General features: G+C 36.7%; 1 protein-coding gene across 1 annotated transcript; it reads right to left on the bottom strand.

The window, feature by feature from the left end:
* Nucleotides 1-695: 695 nt before the first annotated feature.
* LOC132121279 (receptor expression-enhancing protein 3-like) lies at nucleotides 696-26,316 on the bottom strand. Its single transcript, XM_059530530.1, has 8 exons — nucleotides 26,001-26,316; nucleotides 14,901-14,973; nucleotides 7,983-8,059; nucleotides 7,583-7,703; nucleotides 7,157-7,270; nucleotides 5,184-5,319; nucleotides 2,829-2,965; nucleotides 696-1,607 (listed from the first exon to the last, which is right to left on the bottom strand). Exons 1-8 carry the CDS (start codon nucleotides 26,030-26,032, stop codon nucleotides 1,524-1,526), a joined length of 774 nt encoding a protein of 257 aa, XP_059386513.1. The 5' UTR covers nucleotides 26,033-26,316; the 3' UTR covers nucleotides 696-1,523.
* Nucleotides 26,317-26,578: the final 262 nt, after the last annotated feature.

Raw genomic sequence — 26,578 nt, 5'->3', positions numbered from 1 at the left:
AATGTTTATTTCTTTTAATTTTGATGATTATAACTGACAAGGACCATCACCTGTGTATTAAGTATGTTTAAATTTTAAATATTTTTTAAAAACTTTGCCCATTGGTATTGCATAATTATAGGTACATACGTCCATGACATTTTTAAAATTAATATATACGTATATACAGTATATAATGTTTTAATGTATGCATGCATTGAAGGCAAAACTGAATATATGTCTCTCTCTCTTAAAAATTGCAAATATTTATTGAACCAGTAATATGAAGTCATGATTGTTAAAAATGGTACATATTATTAAAAAAAGTTTTTAATGCTGGTGTTAGCTGTTATATTTCTGAAATGATCCGTGGCTGACGCTCTCCAGACACTGAGGAACTCCGCCTTTTTTCATAACCCCTCCTCTAGCCCCAGCTGGCCTGCTTTGGCCTAAGGTTTTCGTCGGGCCAAAAAACCCTTGCCATTGGCCTCGAGGAAGCCCCGACGAGGCACGATCAAGCCCCGGAAGTGACAGTGGAAACGCGACTGGCCCTGGCACGCACTAGCACGTCCGGTTTAAGATCGCCAGTGGAAACGCGGCGATTGTATTTAAAGAAATTAACTTTTTGAAAGTTTATCATACCAAAATGTCAACTGCCAAACAGCAAAATAAATAACATTTGGTTAGATAATAAAGTATAAAACACTAACAAATAATTGCATTACAATATTCCTGCTTTATTCATATTATTGCATTCATTTTGAATCACACAGCCACACAACAGCACAGAATTACCTGCGCACACACACACACACACACACACACACACACACACACAGCAGAGATGTTACATTAGTGTGGCCTTTCTCCCATATAAACAACATTCTGCATGAAGAACAGAAGTGAAGGATCTAAATCGAGGATTTAAAGAATGTGCAAAAGAATGTTTTCTTTAATCCAACATAACATCAATAATAAAGAAAACAACAGCTGATTTTTTTTTTTAACATTTGAAAATTGTATCAAAAACATTTAGCAACACTGCCTTTGTTCTCTTTGGTATTTTCTCTATTACTGATAAGAGAAACATTTGGTCTGATGCTGGCAAATAATTTTTTAAGTTAAAAAAGTTTTTAAGAATCTGAATTTTTTACCTAAACTACAATAGTAAAAACTACTCAAAACATCATCTAAAAGTCAGCAAAAGTCTGAAAGCAGAAATATAAAACCCCCATCCAAAGAGGACATTACTAAATACAAAATACTGGAGCTAAAGACATCTAAATGTCAAATTCAGACCAATAAAGCCATCCGTTACAAATACACCCTTCATTCAAACCCCGCACGTTTCATATACTACTCTAACTCATGATACTCACTGTATGTACACACTTGCTGGTAGAAGTAATAAATAGATCCGCTGGTATATCCATGAAAAAAAAAAGTAAAAAAAAAAAGTCCACAACCCTTATGGAAAGAGAAGAATATGAACACACTGGTTGTCTGATAAAGTGGCCACATCTTCCCACACATCAGTAGTCAGCTCAGTTCTCCATGTTGGAGTTAGTCATGATATTGACTGCTGGTCTTTTCTTCCCTCTGATCTTCAGAGATCCATACCGTGCCGCCTGTGACCAATGAATGACAAGCATTGGTTACCATAATTAAACTCATGCACAGGACAAATCAAGAGTGAAGCCACAATCAATTATAGACTCAAGGAAATATGTTTTGATTAAGGACTGCAACAACTAAATTATAAAATTGGCACAGCAAACGTCTATCACTGTATAATAGCCAATAGCCAAAATGTGCTTTTTACTTTTTTTGACTTGCTTTTCAAAGGAAAAAAAACAAAAAACAAACAACAACCACAATAATCAGGCATGTATTTTTTTTACTGTACAAATAAAACCAGCCTTGCTGAGCAGAAGAGTCTTCTATTAAAACATTAGAAAAATATTACAAATCCCAATTTGAACACTAAGTGTGAATGTTATTATAAATATATTAACACAGCTGTTGTAATTACTATTATCATTATAATTGTCTTAGTTTTTAATTTATTTTATTCAACAGTAAAATTACAATACAAACATTTATGAATTTTGATGGAGTTCTTACTTTTTCTCAACTTTTATTTTTGGCAGAAACGCGCAGGTAGACCTCAATGCCTCTTTTTGTTGACAGCAGATTTATAAATGAGCACGTATCGCAATGTCACATGCCTTGTAAAAATTCATAAAAATGGGACTGAGCAACTGACGAGTAACACTGGCTCAGCGACGCTGGTTGATATTTGATCGCGTTATGTCATTGTTCGGTACAATTTATGCTTTTTTTTCACTTATTTGACCGTTCACCAAAATAGCTTTTTTTTTTTACTATTTTCGCCTGAATAATTTCGGTCGCTGAGAAACAAAATCACCAACATCTTGGGTGGCTCTAGGTTGTGTACATTTTCAGCAAATTTTGGGGTGAGCTATTCCTCTAAATGAAGGTTTTAGATTACCTGAAATGCTACATGTAGCACAATATTTAGCGATTATAATGTGATTATAATGACATTTGTATTTATTATAATGACAATTATTGACTTTTACATTAACTGAAAAACTATAGCAATGAGTTGCTATGTTTAATAAAGGAAACATGTTTGTATTTTTATTTTATATATATTTTCTATTTAGAAAACAATGGTTAAATCCTGCTGCCTTCAAACATTTGCATTTTTAATAAAATATAGCAAATAAAAAGTGACTTTTTGCAGGTGTAATGTAATGTTTATTTAGTAACCGAGTCTTTGAAGAACAAAACAGGGATGTGCTATCAGGTTTTGCTGGACTTACATCTCTGCGCAGTTTTGAGCGGGTGATTTTGACACTCTGAGATCGTCGGAGCCCATGATGAGATACGGCTTCATCTTCAGAGTACACAGCTTTACCCTCGTCATCACTCCTGTCATCATCATCACCATGATAATACTCTACAAAACAAACAAGTTGAGTGTTAGGAAAACAAGATGAATACACAAATCAACGCTTGATCAGATAGAACAGCAGGCATGATCGAGATCTCTGCTCCTCAAACTGATTTTACATTGGCGACCCACTAACACAGAATCAACATTGTCTAGTGTACAAAAAAATATGTCCTACGTCGACAAAGAGCAGAAAAAATTTACAGATTTAGTCAATAATATTAAAATACATTAATATTAAAGTATAGGCCTAATTATATGGAAAAACCATGAGCAGGACATTATACTACACAGGAAAATTTCGTAAGCCCATGACATTTTTGGGAAACAGGTGACATGATTTTGTGCCAAAATACAGCAGAATTTGACTAGATGTCAACAAGATTATTTGTTTATTATTTGTGTATTATTCTGTATTTAGCATTATTTTTAAAGTCCTGAACAGGCTAATTTTTGGATCACAACTGACCAGTGGAGAACCACTCATCCATTTTATTGTGAAGAGTGGGAATGTGATTTCAGCCGTGGAGAAAGGACAGAAGAGAGAAAGAGAGAGAGCAGCTGCCGGGTTCAGGCCGCTCCTGGCACCATCACCTCTGGGCTCCCCGGGTAGAGCTGGGAGCTAGGCAGAGCCAGCCTGTGCCAGGACGTCTAACGGTAATCCAGCCAGAGCTGATTCACTGCACACTCCATCACCCAAAGGACAGGCTAGAACAAGACCATACTGCACCGCACAGAACTGGAGGTTTCATTTAGTATTGCACTTCTCCAATCCGCCATAAGGGGGCAGAAGCAATACAGAAACCGATGATGCTGAAAAGCTTTTCTTTGTTTGTTTCCACACCCACGCTGTTTTCAATTACTGAAATAAAATAACTTCCTTGGGATTTAGAAAAGTATTCTATTCTATTCTAGTTCTGTTAAGACCTTGTGCAAGCTAAGCAGAAAGAGCTTTGAAAGAGGTCAAATATAAAGACGTAGCATACAGGTCTGTTATTTTCTGTGTTGTTAGCTGCTCTAAAGGGCTGTCCAATAATCAAGGCATATTTTCCAACTTGTTTTTCACTTAAGTGCCAAATGCAATCATTATTAGTAATAAAAACCAAAAAAATATATATAACTAACATTAATGTTTACATACATTAAACACACACACACACACACACACACACACACACACACACACACACACACACACACACACACACACACACACACATATATATATATATATATATATATATATATATATATATATATATATATATATATATATATATATATATATGGCATGCGCTCAAGGAAGCTTAATGGTCAAATAATAAGCTAATTAAAACCACTGTGAAATTCACAATTGCCAGCGAAACCATTGTGAACAGACAGGACAGCCTTAAAAGATATACAGGCATGTTTTATGCTATGCCTGTCATTCAAAGCTGATCGCTGCCCCTTTTAGAAAAAGCAAAACCCAACATCGAAGCATGAGCAAATAAATAACACACTTGAGCCTCTCTCTTTATAGGCTACCTCCCATTTTTTAATTCAAACTGCAATTAGCGGCTCGTTTGATAAGTCGGGATCTTTCACCTAGGCTTTGAGCCTCTGAAAGGCAATGCCATTTTGGAGGAGCTAGCTTTCTGATGGCTTCACTGCAGACGAGATGAAAATGACCTGGATGCCAGTGGAATTTCAAACATACTGAGATAGAAGCACATTATGTATTCCGCTCAGAGCCTCCCTGAGCTGTTTTTTCCTCTTCTTCATCTTCTCACAAAGCAGCACTAGACCTTTCATGCTAGGAACGTGCTGCTATTACTTATTACCCTCCCATGCTTGAGACAAATACAGAATCCATTCTTTTTGCTCCAAAACCAGTAAACACGGCAGTGACTTCCAGAAGCATGTAAGACTTAGTTGAGATATCATTATGAGATCTGGATGGCTTTATTTGCGCTACTGAACATCTTTACAGACGCTTTCCCATTAGATGTGTCACACAAAGGCTGCGTCTAAAACCTTTTCAAATCACGTCTGAATTCAATGTTCGTGTATTATCCTCCTACTATGATGGTTTATGAAGATAATGCATCGGAAGGTCTTTTGAAACCAATTAGCTTCTGTCTGTTAGGCATCTGCCTTCTGTTGTGGACACAGCTGAGAAACAGCAGTGTGAAAGGAAACAAAGGATGGTGTGTTAATAATTCATCTGCGAGGTAAGACATACCAGCTCCGTCGGGCTGGTCCATGATAGCTCTTCTGGCTGGGTTAGAGCTGTATGATGAATATGCATCGTCATGAGGGATCTGGGTAAGGTCGTGCATGCTGAAGCTCCTTAGCTTCTCTGTGATGGCACCTTGACCCTGTAGAGACAAAACAGCCCCCAGTTAGGATTAACACGTCAGCGCTGACAACACACAGAACAGCTTTAAGACTGCATGGACATCCATGATGACATCTTTATGACATGCATGTATGTATGTATGAATGAAAGATTTGGGATCTATTCCAAGTGACCTGTCACCTAGTGAGCTGCCCTGTTGTCAACTGTACAAACAGCACAGATTGATTTCTGTGGGAGATGTGCTTAAAACATTACTAGATTATCAATAAGGACATTGGCTGTTTGGTATTTTTTAAACACATGTCAGCTTACTTGGTTATTTTCATGGCAAATGACAACTATTTAATAAGATATGGACTCTGGCATGAAGAGGATATCAGTGGATCTCCATTTGAAATTTAGGTGGAATGTCCTATTTGGCAGTGTGTATATATGATCTGATCCCAGCGGTTAATGATAATAATAAGCGACTTTTACCCACAGTAGGTTTCATTTCACACTTGTACACTCATTCATTTTGCATTTTGTTGATGATGTAAGATATACTATGGTAGATTCAAGATCTGAGAGTGGTAACACCTTCCAATATCTACTGAAAGTCATTTTTTGGCACCAGCCTCTACTTGTTCATTCCCTGGAATATATGGACAATGCATTATTTTTGCCAGTGAAATGGGGAAAAAATAAGTGCTAAAGTGATCACACATTAAGAAGGAAGCATAAATATGCTAGAACAGAATTCTGCCTTAAAATGTTGCTTGCACTTAACTGAACAAAGAACATGAGATTTGGATAGGCACATGTTAGGCCTCGTAACAATGTTTTAAAATGATGTTATAATACTATTAGTGCTTAACACCATGTCAGAGTCAGCAAAGATTTTGAAAAACAATGAAAAAATGGAAAAAGGAAAACTATGAGCTAAAAGCTGTTAAAATGATGTCTTTTCCACATGCTATAGACACTCTATAGCATTACCTGCACTGGAGAGAGCAGGGCTGCAGGATTCCTATTGGGCAGTACATATCAGTACAAGATAAGAAGAAAAAGAATTGCCAAAGAGAGGATTTCACAAACAAAATAAACAACATGCCATAAAGAGAGTAAAAGCAAGGAAAAAGAAGTATGATGGGGAAAATTTGGCAGCGTTCAAGAATAAAGATTGACAAGCCTTGTACAAGCTCACTGGCTCCACTTTGAATACGTCTTTCAATAAAGACATCTTTTCAGAGTGAGCCTAGGCAGAACAGTGGCCAAATGATTACTTTGATAATCTGATGTACACTGCCATTCAAAGGTCTGGAGTTGGTATGATTTAAGTCCCTTATGTAAAAACGTTAATATTAGGAAACCGTATTACAATCTAAAATAACAAAAGTTTTCTGTTTTAACACAAGTAATATATGTAAATTATTCCTGACACAAAGCTGAATTTTTCTGAAGCTAAATTCAGTGTCACATTGATTTGCTGTTATCATCAATGTTGAAAATAGTTGTGCTGCTTAATGTTTTTGTGGAAACTGTAGAAATTTTTTTATAGGATTTTTTTGATGAATGGAAAGTTCAAAAGAACAATTAATTTGAAACACAAATGTTTGTAACATTACAAATGTCTGAACTATCAGTTTTGATCAATTTAATGCATCCTTTCTGAATAAAAGTAATAATTTCAACAACAACAACAACAAAACTAAAACAGAGGGTAGTGTATTCCTGAGTGAGACCGAACATTCAAAGAAAAAGATAATAAAGAAAGTAAATGGGGTCTATTTTGATTTCATGTTGACCCATACAGTAAAAACGTACATATCAGAGGCAGAACTCAGTATGAACTGTTCTTAAACACACACACTTGCCTTGACAGCAGCAGACACAGCAGCAGTTGCAGCGATGGTCAGGCCCTGCTTGCCAAAGTTCACCATAGACTCATAGCTTCGCTCTTTGGCCTGGATAATGTAGTCGTCGATTTCCTTCAGGAACATTAGGGCAAGATTGATCACTTTCTGATCACCAAAACACATAATCAAACAATAAAATATGCAAACATATGTTACTGCAAAAGACGAATCAGATCAATAGTTTTTAACTATTGGTCTGTTCTTATAGTGTCGCAGATCAGCAGGGGGGAAAAAATATATTATTTTAAAAAGGAGGAGAACAAGCCCTCCATGTGTTTTATTTTGGACAAAGCCTGTGCTTTTGAATGATTTTGAATATGGTGAATAATAGTACAATATTTGGTCAAATGCTTTGCAAAACGAGTGTATGGAGCGTAAATTCACCCTTTCTTTGGAGGACAGCAAAGGATGAAGAGCTTTTCTGTAGATGACACTAGCTCCTCTCGTGTAGGGAGACAGAAGCCAGATCACAAACGCAACCTTGATCTCGTAATAGAGAGGAAACCTTCAGATCAGAGAGGAGAAAGAAAGATATGACGACCCACGTTACATCTGATTAATCAACTAACATAATTACACTCATTAAAGCTGTATTCTAACAAATTAATTTGTGCTACTCTAAATTAAAACGGCAACTTCGTTTCATTAAACCCTGATTGCTTCCCTGCATTCCTTGGACTAGGGAAACAAACACAAGATCTTAAATGAACTGGCTTGCTTCTTTAGCCTGACATTAATCCCTTGTAATCAGGTAAATGCGTCGCTGGAGTGAAGGAAGACTCACCAGGCTACGGTTAGATCTGTGACAGTCTCCACTACTGTAAACAGGGCAAAAACAATCCAGTACATCATCCATCGCACCTGAAAAAGGAACAAAATACGTGATTTTCACTGAGGACTGCATAATACACACATTCATGTACTAAATTAGGAATAAACACGCACAGCAGAAAAAAAAACCTTAAACACATTAAGAGTTATGATATAGTAAATGTGACCTATACAGTAATCAATTGAGGTTTTTTTTAAATAACCAATATTTGTTCATATTTAATTTTGAAAGCAAACCCTGGTTAATTCTGGTCAAAACTGGTCCATATGGCAAAATAAACTCTGACATGAAGTTATCATTGTCCTGTACAGTACCCCCATTACTTGAGACATGTACCGAACACAGCTACACATAAACTGACTGTAAATGATAAATGATCAAATCTACAGTTTATAGGCATCATCCAATAAATCTGACCACAGAATTTGGAGACTGACAATTGAAGGTGCAATAGGAGAATTTGGAAAATGTCAAATTTAGCCTGATAGCACTGAAAGCGAACGTGCCACCCTCCCTACAATCGCCGTCTAAAGCCATGCCCCCTGAACGCAGACCAGAATACCAGAGACAACATTACTACAATAGGCTACATCAGTGGTTCCAGCAAATGGAAAATATGTGTACAAGGACTGGAATTGGGAACCGCTGGGCTACATCATGTGTCATTAACCAGCGAGAACAACAATATATTTGTCTGTCATTCTAACTCTTGTCTGCACAGCGTGCATGAATGCGCTGATGACGTATCCGGTCTGCGCGAACAGGGTGCGCAGAGGTATGCAGATACATACGTTGACAGGCAGGTATGAAAGCAATTAAAAAAACGCTTGGACCGAGCTTTTAAGTGGACATACATTTCTTGGTTCTACGCCTTCCACAGAAAATATACATACAGATAAATACATTTAGGCCACTTAACTTAATGATTGCTATCGGGATGTGAAGAGACTTTCAACCAGCATAACAAAAAATGTTTCTGAAGACAATCACCTTTTGCACCTTTAAGTATAGAGTACAACAGTTTGGTCCTCCAATTAAAAATTCTATTCGCTTTCTCCATGGGAAATTATAAAGAGTGACCTACTGCAAGATTGTTAGTCAATAGAGATGTGACACGAGATCTCGCGAGAACGTGATGATAATCGTCGCAAAACAAGTTGCAGTGTTTACATAAGAGCTGCAAGATTAATCGTTTAAAGATGGCGATCTCAATTCAAACACCCATACAATCTTATTTCTGAATCATTATTTCAGTGTTAAATACATTTAGATAACAGAAGTACTGGGATATATGCTTATAGTATGGGTATCAACACTTATTCTCTCTACAGTAGCGATAAAAACGAAAGTATCTTAAAGGTGCTCTAAGCGATGCCGGGAGTCGTAACTTCTTGTTGACGTTCAAATTGTTGTCAAACAAAACGGAGGCTAGCTAGACCCTCCCTCCTCCTCATCCGTGCACTAACCCCCCAAACCCCACCCCCAAATCTTTCTTGTCGGTTATTGGCTGGAACAGTTTGTTATGTTTTGTGGTGCGGGTGAGCCCAGTTTGTTTTTCTTGTTGTTTGTGGAGCCTGTGGTGTCTAGAGAGACCCCGTTTTTTTACAGTGTGTTCAGGGGACATGCAGCTAGCGGATAGTGAGGAGATGTTTGCTGGATGTGACAAAAAATGTTTGGGCCTAAAAAATGTGTGACATCACTTAGAGCACCTTTAACACGTGTATGTATTGTAAAGCAATATCATCTTTCGTCACGAGGTGGCGACAACTGCTCGTTTTAAAAATGTATTTGTCATTGAATCGTTCGTTAAAAAAAATTCTAATTGAGAAACAGGTTTGAGACACTGACTCACAAATTTTTTTATTTTGTTCAAATTAATATACATTTTTAAAAAGACTTAAGCAATGAACATTTTGTCAGAACCACTAGTAAGTTGTTATTTTGTTTAGTTTTCGAATCCTTTTTTTTTTAGAATTGTGATCTCCAATTTATAGGCCTGTATATATATACACATTTACATGTTGTTTATTGCTGCATATCATTAATTTAAATAGAAGTTTAATTTCATAAAGTACAAGTTTTCAAAATGCACATACATTTTTTGCATTTTTAGTTGTCAGTTGAATAAAAGACAGCTTTTTCCTATATATTTCATCATTTTATAATCAAAATCTTTAAATCAGTTATTTCTCCAATATTCCTCCATTTTCAAAATTCAATTAACAATCAAGTCATTCTCAGTGCTTCTTGGAATTGTAGTCCGTTCCCTCATTTAAGCCATTAAATACATAGGTTTGTACTTTTTGACCTTTAATTCATAAATCCTTTTTTTCTTTAATTTTAAATTTGTAATTTTGTGATTCACCTCTTAGCTAGTTGGTTTAATTCGTCGCTTATAACTCTTTAACAAAGACTTAAAATCCCTGTGGGCACTTCTACATAGTTCCAGAAACAAAGCCAATGAAAAAGGGGACAGGAACTGTTGTACTCTATGATGGACTGATGATCTACTGTTAAGTTAAGGTGAAAGAATAAGCTGTCTCTGCCTCTAACAGCTGGACACTAATTAAAACAAACAAAGAAAAACTCAAACTGGATCATACCAATACACTGCACAGATATATTGTGCATTCCGAGTGCTATTTTTAATGCAAATGTCAGTAGAAACACCACACTATCTCTTACATAAACACCTGGTACCACTCTAAAGAATATTAAAATAAAATCAATGCATTTTCTTTCCCTGTTCAGTAGAGACAACGCCTTTCTCTTTCTGCATAGAGTGGCTCGCTAACACAAATCCAAGTGCACCTCTTTTCCTAGGAGACGTAAACACAGTCGAGTGTAACAAAAAATCATTATGGCCGTGACATTAATTTCCATCCCAGCTCTCTGTGTGTGTCTCTCTGCAGAAGGACCTGTTTGGTATGCTTTACCTCTCCTCTGTTCCCAACCACAGTGAGCTTTCAGCCAGCTTCTTAGCATTTCAATTTCAAACACCCGTGCAGACAGTCATGTGATCCCCAGCCTTGAGCTGCAGCTCTCGAAGGTATTAGGTGATATTTTCAGCCTCACTGAACAAAGATAAATGAATCCATGCAGAGGCAGCATTACCAGCCTGACAGGAGGCGTCAGATTTAATTGGTGTCCTCCCAATGAACCTTCAGTGGTCTGAGAGAGATCAATGTATTGCATCAGCCTCAGGAAAGCTGCCGCTCCGTGACAAACCATCAATCGAAATCCACAAGCGGTGATCTTTTCTCATAGCATGGAGCGCTTTGGTTGCTGACTGCATCGATGCAAGAAATCTAATCAGATGTAGAAGCCTGCCTTCAATAATCCTCCAGACAATCCTATTTATTACAAGTCTGCAATTACCTGGCTTCAATTAGAGAAGCATGTGAGATGTAAGCAGAATTTCCACCGCTTTGTTCGATCTCGTTTAAAGAACTGGGTTGAAGGCGATTCAAAAATGGGCCGGCACCCAAGACAAGCATGCCTTTCCTGTTCAGCACTGCATGTGGATAAGCAGTTGTGTAGTCTGGATTTCCAATGGAAAAATCCCTTTGAAGTATCCTGATTGTGAATGGATGTATTTCTTTCCTGCTCTGCATGTGTACCATGCAGAGGTTTCTTTGTTCAACATTTAAACTGAGCAGTGAGACATGAGCTGACCCACTCTGTTTATCTAACAAACGGGAGTTGTAGGCATTGTAGAGATTTACTCAAGAGTGGAAAACCACAGTGTGGTTTCTAAGAACATCTAGTCTATGCTAGTAAACACAGGTTTTGTCCACCGGCCCTATAAAAGGCCTGCAACACAAAGCATCATTTGTCCAGTTCTATTTTGAAAACGATTTGAAAGAGGTTTCTCAATTACCCGTCTGAACTCAAAGGTAAATGCAGAAACAGTTATGACATGTTTTTAAAAAGCAGCTTTTGTGGTCAATTGAGCTTTCTTCTCTTTTTTTCATGGATTTGCTATTAAAAGTCTTAGTTTACCAAAACTGAATTTCCATTTGAAGATTCAGGAACATTCAACATTCTAGTGAAGCATATAAACATCCGTGATGTTGGGCTGCCAGTGTCATTGCTCCTGAGCGATCCCACTACTGCCGTTTACATAAACGTGCCCTTACATCGCATAATGAAATCTCTATACAGATCAAATATATCATGTGCTTGACAATAATGTTGGCCTGACAAGCTGGTTTCAGAGCATTTCAGGCCAGTTAAATATTTCTTAACACGAGACTACTTTGACATAATCGCTTATTAATCTAATCTTAACAAAACTTCAAGCAGCACATTTCTGCCTTGAAACACTCCAGAATAGCAGCCTGGATTTTCTTCTACTGAAGGTGTTACTATAGCCATGGATTTTGCATTATTTTCTTAATAAGAAAATAAATAAAAAAACAGAAGGGTGCATCAACATAATTTTCTGAGATACACTGCAAAATATTCAGAATAAAAAACAACAACAACAACAAAACAAATTACTTTGTTAACGGTTCCCTTACTATATACGGTGAAGAACTGTAATATATATTATGACAAACATCTCGGAGCACTTTGGTGGAAGTTCAAAAGAACAAGCCACCTTATAACTTACAGTGGAAACATGTAAATTGACATTTCCAGAATTATCTGTGGCACTTTAGATTTGATGATTTTTTTATTTTAATTATTGTTTTTGCTTAGTTATCAGTTGTGTTACATCTTATATTGTTAAACTAATGTATGTTAGTGTCATGTTTGTTACAGTGGTGGTGTATGGTGGTTTTCAGTACATTATGAAGATACAAAACAGATTTTAGTACTTCAGTATATAAACATTATATTAACATTTTTTTTAATGTTTTCATTAAAAAAGCAAAACATGCGCAAAATATGACCGTGTTTTTGCGCAGCTTGTCAGTGAACAATGACTCTGTGTAGTTAAAGCTGCTTCATGTGAAAGTGCGCAGGTGATGGAGATTTACCACTGATTACAGAACTGATTACTGACAAGATGCGCATTAAATATCGCATTCGATTCATCATGCAGCCCTAGTGTCCGATATTCGTTTTGCTGTTTCGCATTCAGCCTTAAGAAAGCCTTTAAAAGACTAAGACTAAAGGTGCATCCCAAATCGCATACACACTGAAAATTCAAAAAGGGAAAAGTGCACTTTAAATACCCAGATGACGCACTTAACCAGAAAGACTAAGTGTGGAATGTTGGACACTTCATGCACTCAACTGTCACTAGGGGTGCACGATTTTAAGAAAAAACCTAATTGCGGTTTTTCTGACAAATAATGCGATTGCGATGCGATTTTCGATATTTGCGTTCAATACTTTTAAGTGCATAAAACCGGATCTGGATCTGGCCACGGCACGTCGACATATTTTACATTTAGCACTCTTTTGCTCCACGTCGTTCTTCGCGAATCCAAAATAAGTCCAAACAGCTGAAGTACCACCCTTCTTGTTAACCAAGTGCTCCCCCGCTTCCTCTCCCGTCACCGAAGAAGTGCCTTTGGCCATTTCTGCGCAGTTACACAAGCTTTTTCTGGCACAATTCGAGGTAAACGTTGTGTGTTAGCTGCTTTTCTGCTGACAGAAAGCCGATGCACTGCATACAACCTTGTTTTTCCATTGCCATTTCTAATTGGCCAACAAGCCAGGAACGCGAGATTCGACCATTTTGATTGGCTAATAGGTTTGTCACTCAAATGTCAGAGGCGGGGGAAAAAACCTCAGACTCCTGAGGTTAGGTTATTGCGGGAGTTAAAACCTCAATATCGATGCGATAAAGGTTAATCGTGCAGCCCTAACTGTCACAGCTTTAATTACGTACTGAAGGGGGAGGGACATTTCATAATGTATTTTCCATAGTTTTCCTGACTTTCTGAAATACTGAATGACAAATAGAACAGTCGTGTTTAGGAGAGGTCGTGCTGGTGTAACTACTACAAGTTAAGTAGAGGGGAATGGATTTCACAGTAGAAGTAACTCAATTCACTGCAATGCAGCACTGATACAAACAGACTCTAAGGTTACTAGGGTACTGAAATACCACCAGTACAACCACTAGGGAAACCTATAATTAGCTGTCTGTATTAGAACAAAGGCATGACAGCCAAGTAAGAGGAATGTTTAAAGGGATAGTTTACCCAAAAATAAAATCTTCATTTACTCACCCTCACGCTGTTCCAAACCATGAAATACAAAAGGAAAGCATCTGAATCTTTAGGCTCCATGGAACAACAGGAGAGTAAGTAAATTAAATTAAAAACACACAATTTTCATCTATAAATTAAAAAAAATTCCAATAATGTTACAAGAACAAAGGGAACTTTTGAGGGCAAAACCACATTCTGCATATTTTTACTCATTATATACTGCTTTGCAGTATATAATGTTGCTCAAATGTGTTGTTGACTATAAATGACACTGCTTCTGGTTGGAGCTGAATTAGCATTCCAGCGTGACACCTGCATTGAAACAAAAAAAGTGTAATCCTTTAAAACAAGAAAGTGGAGAGAGAATGTGTCACCTGCTCCGGACATGCAAGTTAATACACACTCCCTCCAAACATGCCCAAACATGCACAGAAACAATAATGTGCTGGGCTGTTCACGTCTCATTTCAAGGAATGGTGTGACTTAGCAGTTAAAAATCTGGGCTAGTAACCCAAATGTTGTAAAGTGTTGATTAATGATCACTACTGAGCCCTTGAGCAGGACACTTAACCTCTGTTTATTTCAAAGCAGACTGAGCCTGTAGCAATCATACTGCAAGTTGGTTTGGAAAATCAAATGTCTGCTAAATGAAAAACAACCAAAAGAACTATACATGAATGGACACTGTGTTTATACTTACATATTCTTTGACATTTTTGGTTTTCACTGCTTTGTAGGAGTAATACGCTGGGTACAGGTTACCAAAAACCAGCCTGTGTAAAGAAACAGAGGGTAAAATTAATAAACAATGGAAAAACAACTGTAACTCTCTATAGATATTCTTCAAAAGCAGGATGATTAATGGGCTTGAATACTCCCATCTTTGTGTATAGCTCTATTAAAAGCCACTCACTTCCTCCGTCTGATTGTTTACAAGGAAAACAACGATTTCCTTTTCTTCCGTTGCAAAAGAAAAAATAAAAGGGAACACCTAATGTAAAACATGCCCTAATAGAGTTCAAATCCATGTGGTCCACAGAGAGCAGGGCTGTGTGCATTACTGTGTGCAACTAAAAGCAGGAATACACTACACAACTTTTGCACCAATTGGCAGACTGCCCCCAAAAAAATTGTGTAGCACATGTCGGGCACAGACTTCGATTTTTTTTTTACTTGAGACACTGATTTTATCCATTTGGCAGATATCAAACATCTAATATTTTAGGCTGATTTTAGAACACATTATTTTCATTTGTCATGTATCTCCTAGAAACACACATGGCACATGTTTTGTTTGTAACGACCTGAAAGTCTGGGCAGTGTGTGATCAGTCGATTACTGTATGCCCAGTTTTACTCTGTACCATATTAAAAGTTGGCAAGTTTATGAAATCTGTTCAGATTTTAAAACTTGTGTATTCCAGCTCTAAACTTGGTTTACTCAAAAATGAAAATTCTGTTTACTCCCTCTTAAATTGCTCCAAATCTGTATGAGTTTCTTTCTTCTGTTGAGCACAAAATATATTCTGAAGAATGGTGGTAACCAAACAGCTGATGGTAGCAACTATTCGCCATAAAAAATACTAAGGAAGTCACTGGCTGGTTACGTCAACTGTTTGGCTACCAACATTCTTCAAAATATCTTTTTTTGTGTTCAACAAAAGAAAAAAACTCATATTGGTTCGGAAAAAGTGGAGGGTGGTAAACGATGACAGAATTTTTGGGTGAACTATCCTTTTAATAGTTAAACATATTCATAGAAACTTTGAGCAATTGACCTAACATTGGGAAATTATCCATTTTAATTGGATATAATGTAAACAAGGGCAGAAGGTGGGAAGAGGTCACACTGATATGTTCATTTCAGTAAATCATTATTCCAGTTATTCCATTTCGCTCTGTGAGCGACTGACCTGAAACTAGCCAATAAACTGGCAGATGGGCCCAGCGCCAACCCTTCATCTGCAGCCTGCTGCTATCACACGAGACCCGTTTATTACGTTCCGCTCAACTAACTTTGTTGGGGAATTAGCAGAAGGTACTAGAACCCACTGATTACAGTGAACCCCCTCCTTGTGCAAGACTTTTGTTTGCACTGAGAAATGAATGCACAATCAGAGGTGCCATACACAAAACAGATGCTTTTCTCATCTGGACCCACACAAATAAGTTCAGAGGTATAAACATACCAAAAGCAGGGTGAGACACATATGTGAAGCTGAATTTTGGCCCCAAAGTGCCTGTGGCCCAGACAGCATGTGATAACAGACAAAAGTTTCTGCTAGCATTCGTTTCGACATGCCACGCAGACTCTTCTGAGGTTTCACAGGCATGATCCAGCCTTGATGTTTCCCAGATGATAATGCTGTTCTCTGAAACCAGTGTTTCACTTTCATACTAAAATTGTGCCTTGAAAAATGACATTTCCCAGAAGGCTAAAGGAGTCATTCAAAGTCTCGAGTTGAAACGTTACCTCTGCACTGGGATTATTTAGAGGTACTGTGTCTCTGCAGACAGACATACTTCTTGACTCAGCAGTGCAGTTAAATATGGGGACAAAGTTTGTACCGTTTACACTGCCAATTATAGGCCGTGTGTGACCCAGAAATTCAGCCTACTCCAATATCAGCCAAAAACTCAGCTTTGGTGCAGTTAAAAAAAAAAAAACTAAGTCTATTAAGACCGTAAGGAATTTGTGATTTCTTTCTATTTCTTCAGCTATGACCATCTGAGTGGACAGGCATATGTTATTTTCCTACAACCTAGCTATCGGTATCGGTATCGGTAAAATGCACTATATCTCAACCTATAGAAAACATCTCTGTTCAATTCTGTGATGTTTAACTCGATTAATCAAAAAAACCAAATATCTAATAATAATAATAATAAGTTCCAGCACCCACTGGGAAAAGGGCCCTTATGAGCCTTTGGTAACACTTTAGAACAGGAAACACTTATTCACTATTAAATAGGGCTGGGTGATATATCACATGCGATGATCACGCGCATCTCATCAGTAAAGCCGGTAGTGCTGGGCGGTTTAGACAAAAATTTATATCACAGTTTTTTTCTAAATTAAGCCGGTTTCCCAATTTATGACGTTTTTTTTTCATGCATAATTAGGTGTACAATGCATTTTCTGCTGGTTGATATTCCAAGACGTGCTTTTAGCCCGAGAGCACTTGCATAAAATGGTTGTTTGGTGGACGTCGGATTTTTGGAAACCAAAAACCCTCCAAACAACAGAGCAGGCTCCTCTTTTTGGCACAAGTTCTTCTGTGTCATGTTCTACTAGTTCTGCAGCATCCATCTTCCCTGTAACGCCTGTTTCAAACATACTCCTGCAGTGCATATGCAGTCCGCAGCACGGACTCATTGTGCTTTCACACAGGACGCGTTTGCAATCCGCTACTGATCCGCGTCTGTTTAGTCCACACACATATATACATATATATATACATATATATATATATATAGGGGTGCACCAATCAAGATCGGCCGATCATTAATGCGCATCTCGTCAGTGAAGCCGGTTATCTAATCAGCGGTAAATTCCATCAGGTGCGTGATTTCACATAGAGAAGCTGTTACTACACAGAGCCGTTATTAACTGACTAGTTGCGCAAATAAACACTGATGATGAACGTGGATCTGCGCAGCTTCTCAGTTAACAACGGCTCTGTGTAGTAACAGCTCCTCACCTGATGGAATTTACCACATTAGATAACCGGCTTTACTGACGAGATTCGCATAACGATCGGTGCACCCCTAAATATATATATATTTTTTTTTTCAACATTGTGAGTCTTTTATCACAGAACAGTAACAATCTTTCATAGTTATAGACATTAGTTTAAACTCAATAAATATAAACAACGCATTATTCATGCATTTTACTTCTAGGTTTGTATAATAAGCTGCTCAAGCAAGCAGCAAAACATTTAAACACAATAGTAAGCCTACTTTACTTGTTAAAATATTTATAAATTAAAACACCACAGACAGAAACAGTCTCGTGCCTTTTGCATTTAAATCTTTATCACAAGCAATCCCATGGATCTTAATGAACTTTGTTTTTCTGCCTCCATTTAATTCAGCAGCTGCAGCACAGCAAAAACAGACTCGGTACGTAAACGATGGTTGTACTGCTGCAGACGCACCGCTCCTTGAACGCACTGACTGACCGCAACCTCGTGCAGTATGAACGCTGGAATCCGTTAACATGGGTGCGTAAAAGCTGCAGAAGGAGTATGTGTGAAACAGGTGTTATAATTGTAACACCAGAGCACTACTGTGTTGACCCTCACCATGCCTCGCAGTCGCTGCTTACAAGTGCAATATTGAAAAGGGTTCCTCTTGAAACAGTGTCGCGCAGCATAACGTTCAGAATGTAATTAAATAGATCGGTATGGAGGTATATTAAAAATTAATATCGTAACGAAAATATACACCGGTTTTCGGTATGAACCAGTATACCGCCCAGCACTAAAAGCCAGTTCCCTAAGTAGCGGTAAATCTCCATCACCTGCTTTTAGATGGAGTGGCATTTCATAGAGCTGTAGTTCACTGACAAGATTTGCAATATTGCATTCATTATTGCAGATGAATCGTCTTTGATAATGAACGCGTTATGGTGTAGCTTGTATTAAATGCCGCTCCATCTGAAAGCAGGTGATGGAGATTTACCGCTAATCAGGGAACCGGCTTTACTGACGATATATCGCCTAGGCTTACTATTAACTATGACTTTACCATCAATAAATTCCTAATTTGCTGCTTACTAATAGTTAGTAAGGTAGTTGTTAAGTTTAGGAATCATATTATTTGTGCAGGGGATGTGCAAAGCACACGTTCACAAAGCATGGTCCTCATCCAAAGAACCACCTTGGCAGCAGTTTATTTTCCTGTTGCCATAGAAACAGCAGCGGCATCAGGCTGTAACAATGGTGTTCGGCTCCAAATATCTCTCAACCCTTCCCCCCGCGCCGTCCCTCGAGCACTGTAATTTACAGATCTGTTACTCGCATTCATGTGGCTCTGTGTATGCCTAATGACTAGTATTTTTGTTTCATTGGACGATTGTTTTAATCAGCGTCAAATGAGGAAATTCACCTACAACGAAGCTCAGTAATTAACAGTTGGCTAAACTGTAGACACTGGACAACACTGTTTTCCCACAATTCAGTTCTAGCTCTTAAGACCACGAAGAAACCTCAAATAAACAGCCAGTGAAGCGGCATGTTTCCAGCAGCAAGTCATTTATCTGTCTACACAGAAAGAAAAAAGGCCATGTGGCGACTGGCCTGTGCATCTTCTACACTGGCCCCGAGCCATTGGGCAGACCTTACGGTCAATTCCTGGAATTAAGAAGACATTTCATGTAATTTTACAGTACAATATTAGTAATGTATTTTAAATGTTTTTGGAATTTACAGTGAAATACCGTAAAGTAAACATGAGTTAATAAAATATGTTTTCTCTTTACCATCAATTTATGTTCAATCTGTAAAGCTTATGTAAAACTTAAAATTGCACTACTATACTTTTACTGTCGATTTCTGGAAGCTACAGGCTGCCGGTTTTTAGTTTTTACTGCAAATTTATTTATTATTATTATTATTTATTTATTTATTTTTTACAGTGCACAGTTCACTTGGAGCATTTTCACATGTCATTACAAGTAACGAGGGATAAAACTAATAATGAAAGTGCTAGGGGTGTAAGAAATAGATACACTTGAGTATTGCAATATTTTGTTTGGCGATACTGTATCGATTCTCAAAATTGTATGGCAGTTGTTTCGTTTCGAGTTTATTTCCCGACCGCTAGATGACAGTCTTCATCTCTGTACAAATCCTGAGTGACAGGAAATACTAGTATTACTATTAGAGCACACCACTGATGTTTTTTTAATTATTGTTTTGTGTTTTATAATAATTTTACAAATTTTAATGTATGCAATAATATAGATCCATTAAACGACACCGCCATTTGATCTAAAGGTATCAAATCAACTGTATTATATTCAGAATATTATTTTTTATAATCCACAACGCTTGGTTTTTCAGATTATGCTTTTATTGTTTTTATATTGTTTTATTTTATTAAAGGATCCTGCAAGCACTTGAATTTATCCCCCTTTACTCGTACTGCACAAAAAGTGGTTCAATAACGTTGAATGTTACAGGGACTGATAATTACAAATGCAGATCGCACTGAGTTCTGGTTAAACATTTTTTATTTATTTATTAATGCTAAGGATTGCATTAGGTGGTGTTAATGAAAACTTTCCTTACAATACTATTCCTAAAATAAGAAATATCCCAATATATTGCCTTGCATACTGTATCGCAATATATCGTATTGCAACCCCTGTATCGTGACACGTTAGTGTTGTCAAAAGACCCGGTACTTTGGTGGCCAGTCGGTACTAAAAAAATGTAAATGTGACGGTACCAGGTTTCTTTAAGTACCGGTAGTACCGAGGTCCCATTCAAACCCGGTTCAGCGCTATGATTTCCGCGAAGCAGAAAACGAGGATGGAATCTCAAAATCCAGTCATGAAAATGAAACTTACATTTTAATATGGACAGTCATAGAATTTGTCAAAGTTAGCATAAATTAATCAAATCAAATCTCCATATGGACCAGTATCTGTAAATGTTAAGCCGCAAATGTTGCTTGAAATATGAATCAGTGTTCTGCGCGTCTCTGTGTGAATTAATGAATGGCAGAGACGTGCGGGTTTGTTTACTACATAGACCGAAGCGCATGACGCTTGCATTAATTTCAGCATCTGAGCTTCAGAGTTCTCTCTCCATCACACATGCAAAGAGAGAGAGAGCGAGAGTCTTACCAAGCTGAATCGACACGCTATATGTAAACTATTCTTTATTGTCTTTTCCTGTAATGGAGTTCATTTAGAATTATTCATATTCATTTTTGAACAAGCAGAAGACATACCGGTTTCTCCGGTAGTGGGCGGAGCTAATGCGCAAATGGCAATTTCATTGGCTGGCGCTGATTTGTACCATCCCTGTTTAGATTTCAGCAAATCAGTTTGACCGAATGCAGACACCGTGATTAATATTCATGAACCCAGCAGCTCATCAATTCATAGTGCATTGAATATACATTAGTATGATAGTAGAATTAGTAGTAGTAATATCTTTTAATAATAATTAATATGAATACTAATTAATATGATCTATTACTATTTTTTTACAGAAACCATCAATGACCAAAAATATCTTAAGCATCACCACCAGTTTTAAGTTCAGTTAAAATGACAAATATGCATTCATTAGGCCTAAAAGTTAATTTTTACATAAAGGCATTGTGCTAGAAATATTACTATTATTTAGTAAAATGTATGTGATACTGCTACTACTGTTGAAAAAAATTATAAAACTTTATTTTTTAAAGAAATAAATCACAATATTTCTTACATGTTTTAATTTTAATAGAAAATCCCCTTTATTTACCAGAAATAAAATGTGTTTAAATTTCATAAATTAAAAGACAAATTAAATTTGGGTGAAACTTGTTTACTGTTTTTCATAATTATATAACTTGTAGAAAGACTTTAAACACAATTGTAAATAAGTATAAAGAATGGCATTGGTTTTATTTTTAGTGCTAAAAAGGTTTTTTTTTTAATTAGCATATTTTTGTGTTTTGCTTTGGTACCGAAATTGGTACCGAGAACCGTGGATTTTCACTGGTATCGGTACCGAATACTGAAATTTTGGTACCGTGACAACACTATGACACGTATTGTATCGTCACATTCTTGGCAATACAGAGCCCTAGAAAGTGCTACTGAAACAAAAACTAAGATAGTCATTTATAAAAGACTCAAATAAATAACTTACTATCACCAAAAACAAACAAACAAAAAAAAAGTAATAATCAAATAATACTAACTAAAACTAGACGGAAATGGATCATAAAAATACAGAACAAAGAGATTCAAACTGGTGAAATTTTCTTAAAATTATAACCCTGGTTAGGGCATGACATTAGTCTGAGTGCATAAGGACTTGTGATGAGTTATTATACATTCAGTTTATAGTTTTATACATGAAATAACTGTCCCTTAACAGAATGAAATAGTCTAAGGTTACTACAACTCTCAACCAAGCAAAACATGTAGTTTGGTGTTATCAACAACATGCCAACAGCTCTGCACATTTTTAGATATCAGTCATGTAAGTTACTGCTGTTGACTCCTTTATCATTCAGTTTACATGAAAAACCAATATATTTCTCAGAACAGACTACAGAAACATGTCTGGTGTCATGAATAACTAAATATGCATGAGGAACCATTCTCTCTTTACCAGTATGAAAAAAAAAGCTGACCAGAGTGTTTGTCAGAGGTTGCAAACCAAAAAAAAAGACTAATAACAAAAAATTTATATATCTAACAAAGTGTAAGATTTAAGTTAAAAACAAAAGTATATAAAAGTAATATTGTAAAATATTACAGTTGATGTAAAATAGCTTATATCCGCCATTGCCAAGCTATTGCTTGGCAACCAAAAGCTAAAAACAAAAGCTAAAAACAAAAGCTTTGTGATGTGCCTAACAAACACCCCTTAATAACAGGTTATTCCCCTTCTTTACTTGTTTGGGACACATCCCGCTCTACCGGTTAAGAGGTTTCTATCGTTGCAGGGTATATACTGTCAGACCGCCCAGCACTAACAGTGTGTGCGATAAAGCCATAAAGTCCGCTCAACTTGTTGGTTTAGCAATCACTTTGCTGGAAGGCTTTGATTCTCCTCACTATCTGCCTGTGGCCTCTCCTCCCACTACAGAACCTGCACGGCCCCTATGAAACACAAATAAATGTGCTGCACATCAGTCATTCATTGTTTTCGCAACAACCAGTTGGTCTTCCTCCAGTGGGCCCCTGAATGAAATGGGATCTGCACCAAGTGGTCTTGAAAGTATTTTTGTAAAGAGTAGTATCGCTCTCAGGGTGTGCAGCTGAAAAAATAAAACCATCAGATGGGCCTTGACACTCAGGTTTAGGTCAACTTTGAGTTTCCTGCTAAGAAACGGAAAGGCAGTGCTCACACTGATGATGCTGTGGATTGGCTATTACTTGGAGCCAGATGCTAAGATCCTTCAAAACCACATATGGTTCAGCTCTTGGGACTCAATGTAAAAAAGGCTGACAAGGTGCACAGCCCTTGAACTGTTTTGTATTCCAACCAATTTTGAAAAGAAAATGCAAAAGATGTAGCCTCCACAGTTTGCATACTGTAATGGAATAAAATATGTCATGTTCTGGTACACTAATTTGATTGGACAAGGATGTTTCAAGAGGGCTGACATTTCAACAACTGACTCTGATGTTCTCCCCAAAAATGTTCTGGGTCTTTAAGGGTTAAATGTATTAAAAGAGTCCTGGAATATAACTAATAAAGTATTTTTTGTGATTAAGCTGTAGCATTTGTGCATTTATACTAATGTATTTAGACTACTGTTATTCATACAGATAGGCTACCTAGAAAACGTATAAATGCATTTTTACCATGGTATTGAGGTTTTAACTATGGAAGACAATTGGTAAATTTTAATAAAACTCAAAAAGTCAGATTAATTAAATTTTGCCTATAATAAAAGAGGTTGCTACAATTTTTTTAAAGATGTTACTGTTTGTTATAATTAACATAAATTTACATCTGCATCCTAATTAAAGTTACTTCTACTGTCCACTCAAGCTACTGTCAAATGTGCATACCTAAGAGACCTAAAAAGAGACAAAAAAAGGAGTAATCTTTCATGATTTGAAACAATATCAATGCAAAAACTAAGAAATTAATTTGTCTATTAAGACATTTATTTATTTGTTTTAAGAAAAATGACTGGAGATGTGTAGTTTTTATCATGTTCTGACCATAAAGAATGGTTTAAAACCACAATTAACAATCTGATTTCTACAACTTTCACTTGGGAACAAAAATCTGCCTTAACCTGAAAGAAATAAAGAATTGAAATTTATCATAATCTACTGATATAAATATTTTTATTGTGATAATTATTTTGCCCATTTTAATTAGCAATCAGAAAACCATCCCTGTAGTTCATACATAAATACCACAGTGATACTGATCAAAGAAAATGAGGACAAACCTGTTCTCAGAGACCAGCTAATAAATCCAACAATTTATTGATTTATGATTTAACGCCATATCAGTGGCTATATTCATGGCAAGAGGATATAAATCCAACAAAGTTAACAGACATTTCTATATTTTCTCCTCGACATTACCATTTACCTCCTCTTAATAGTGCATTATAAAGATTTGTTACAGTTTTAGGTGTTTATTCACATATGTGGTGCTTTAAATCTTCAAATAGAAAAAAGACAAAGCTGGAAAACAAAACATGTCCATGCAGTATATAAGCCCACAGCATTTCAACCAGACAATGTGGTCTTGATTTCTCATCATCTTGCCGTAACCTTACAGTTACTGTCCTATATTTGAACTTCTACATCGTATATGTTGTAAAATCCTAACCACAGAATTATAACCCTAAACTAGCAAGGTGGACTATAATTGGTACTTGCTGGTTTCTATGACTATGTCTCTTCCTAACTGCTTGCCAGTGACTCCTGAACGCTGTAAGAGGACCACGTTGCAAAATGTGTCTTGCCCACAAAGTAAACCACAATGATACTCTTTCTGCTGTTTGCAAATGAGCTTCCAAATAAGGACAGACACATCATCAATCATTTAAATCTTTCCAACCCTAGAGCCAAATGTGTTCTATTTGTAGAAGAGGTTTGATACTGACTATTTATTTTAAATGTTCAATAACAGATTTATAGAACTAATAGTTTATTATTAATTAATATAGTTATTGTTCTAGCATCATTTCTACTTGAGACACATCAGTTTGAATATGACTCATGTCAATATATTAGAGTAAAATTCAATATAAATGTGTGCAAATTCACTGTACTTTGGTTTAGGTTACATCTAACTGTTATGTTTAAAATTCTAATGAGAGAATCAATAGAAAAGCAAGTTACCTAACCTGCAAACACTGTTGTTTCTTGCTGAACAGCAGTGTTTGGCTTTTATGGACCCACCGATTTAATTTTGATGCCACATTGTGACAGACATGATATAAAAAATGTAGATAGATATCTGTAAATATGTAGTAGAAATTATATCATAAGACATCTAATGTTGACAGTTTTTGTTTTGTTTTTTGATTCCCTGGTTGGGACTTTCTGTATGTGTTCAGGCCTGTAGAATGACTTTCGCCACACGTTAATATATAAGGGAGAGGAAAAGTTCAGAGATGAGTCAGAACCTTATGACAGCTCCACCCAACCCAAAACCCCAACAAAACTTTTTGTATAAGAAGTAAACTCAAAAACATCAATTGACACGTCACTGCCATATTAATAATTTCACTACTGATACATAAACCTCTGATAACAGCAATGCAATAGCGATGGCAAACGGGACAGTGAACATAAAACACTGGCTTGCTGCTTCTGATTTCTTATATTCCAAATAACAAGCACCCTTCCCAAAACTCATGTTTAAAAAGAGTAAAGCTCTTGGATTAAACAATCAGAGCAGACATGGTGTTGAAAAGATCATAAATCTAGCTAACGTTACTTTTACAATTCTCAATGTCCAGTATTCGGAATACAGATGCTAATAGGCAAACCAGTAAAATAAAGAGATAATTTAATTTAACGTTAACCCGATCTAAAAAAATAAATTAAATTTCTGGAGAGAGAGAGAATTAAAGAGGATTAAACTCACACGACAGATCTTGATATAATCCAGGACACCATATTTTCCTCAGGATTGAGTCGAGCAGAGAGATGCTAGCTAAGCTAACCTTACTTCAACTTCAGTGATCAACTTCAGACAAACAAACTTCAGGACAAACATTAACGGTCTCCTGAGAGCTTCCGCTCGCTCATTACTCAGTATTACGCGCAAACATGTTATATAAAACTAACTATGGGGTTAATATGAGTTAAAACAATGACATTCTTGTGCCCATCTTCGTCGTGCTCTCGCCCAAACCGACGCCGTTACTGTAAAAGGTGCGCTTTCAGGTTGACGTCATAAATAATTTGATTCAAGTGCCCGCTTTTCCTGTTACGTGATTGGTCTATATGATTTGTTTACATGAAACTCGGGCATTGGTTGGCTAGACGAAATGTTTGTTAAAAGTGACGTCTTTTGAAGACGCAAACACCACACGCTCAACGCATTCGATGCTGATTCGTTAAGAGCCACTGGGAAGAGGAACAGACCAATCAAACAAATTAATAAATTCAGTATCATAGAACTAATTTACCTAATGGCATTAATACATTATCTATCTATCT

Source organism: Carassius carassius, chromosome 39 (assembly GCF_963082965.1).
Source record: "Carassius carassius chromosome 39, fCarCar2.1, whole genome shotgun sequence".
Classification (NCBI taxonomy): domain Eukaryota; kingdom Metazoa; phylum Chordata; class Actinopteri; order Cypriniformes; family Cyprinidae; genus Carassius; species Carassius carassius.
Note: the sequence above shows the minus strand (reverse complement) of the source record. Positions and strands in the feature narration are given on the sequence as shown.

Bases quoted from the DNA above. Each gene is read 5' to 3' on its own strand.
- LOC132121279 (XM_059530530.1), bottom strand. From the start codon at position 26,032: ATGGTGTCCTGGATTATATCAAGATCTGTCGT. The intron at 14,974-26,000 runs GTGAGTTTAATC...TTCTTTACACAG, and splicing joins ATTATATCAAGATCTGTCGT to GCTGGTTTTTGGTAACCTGT. The intron at 2,966-5,183 runs GTATGTCTTACC...TTTGTTTTGTAG, and splicing joins GGACCAGCCCGACGGAGCTG to AGTATTATCATGGTGATGAT.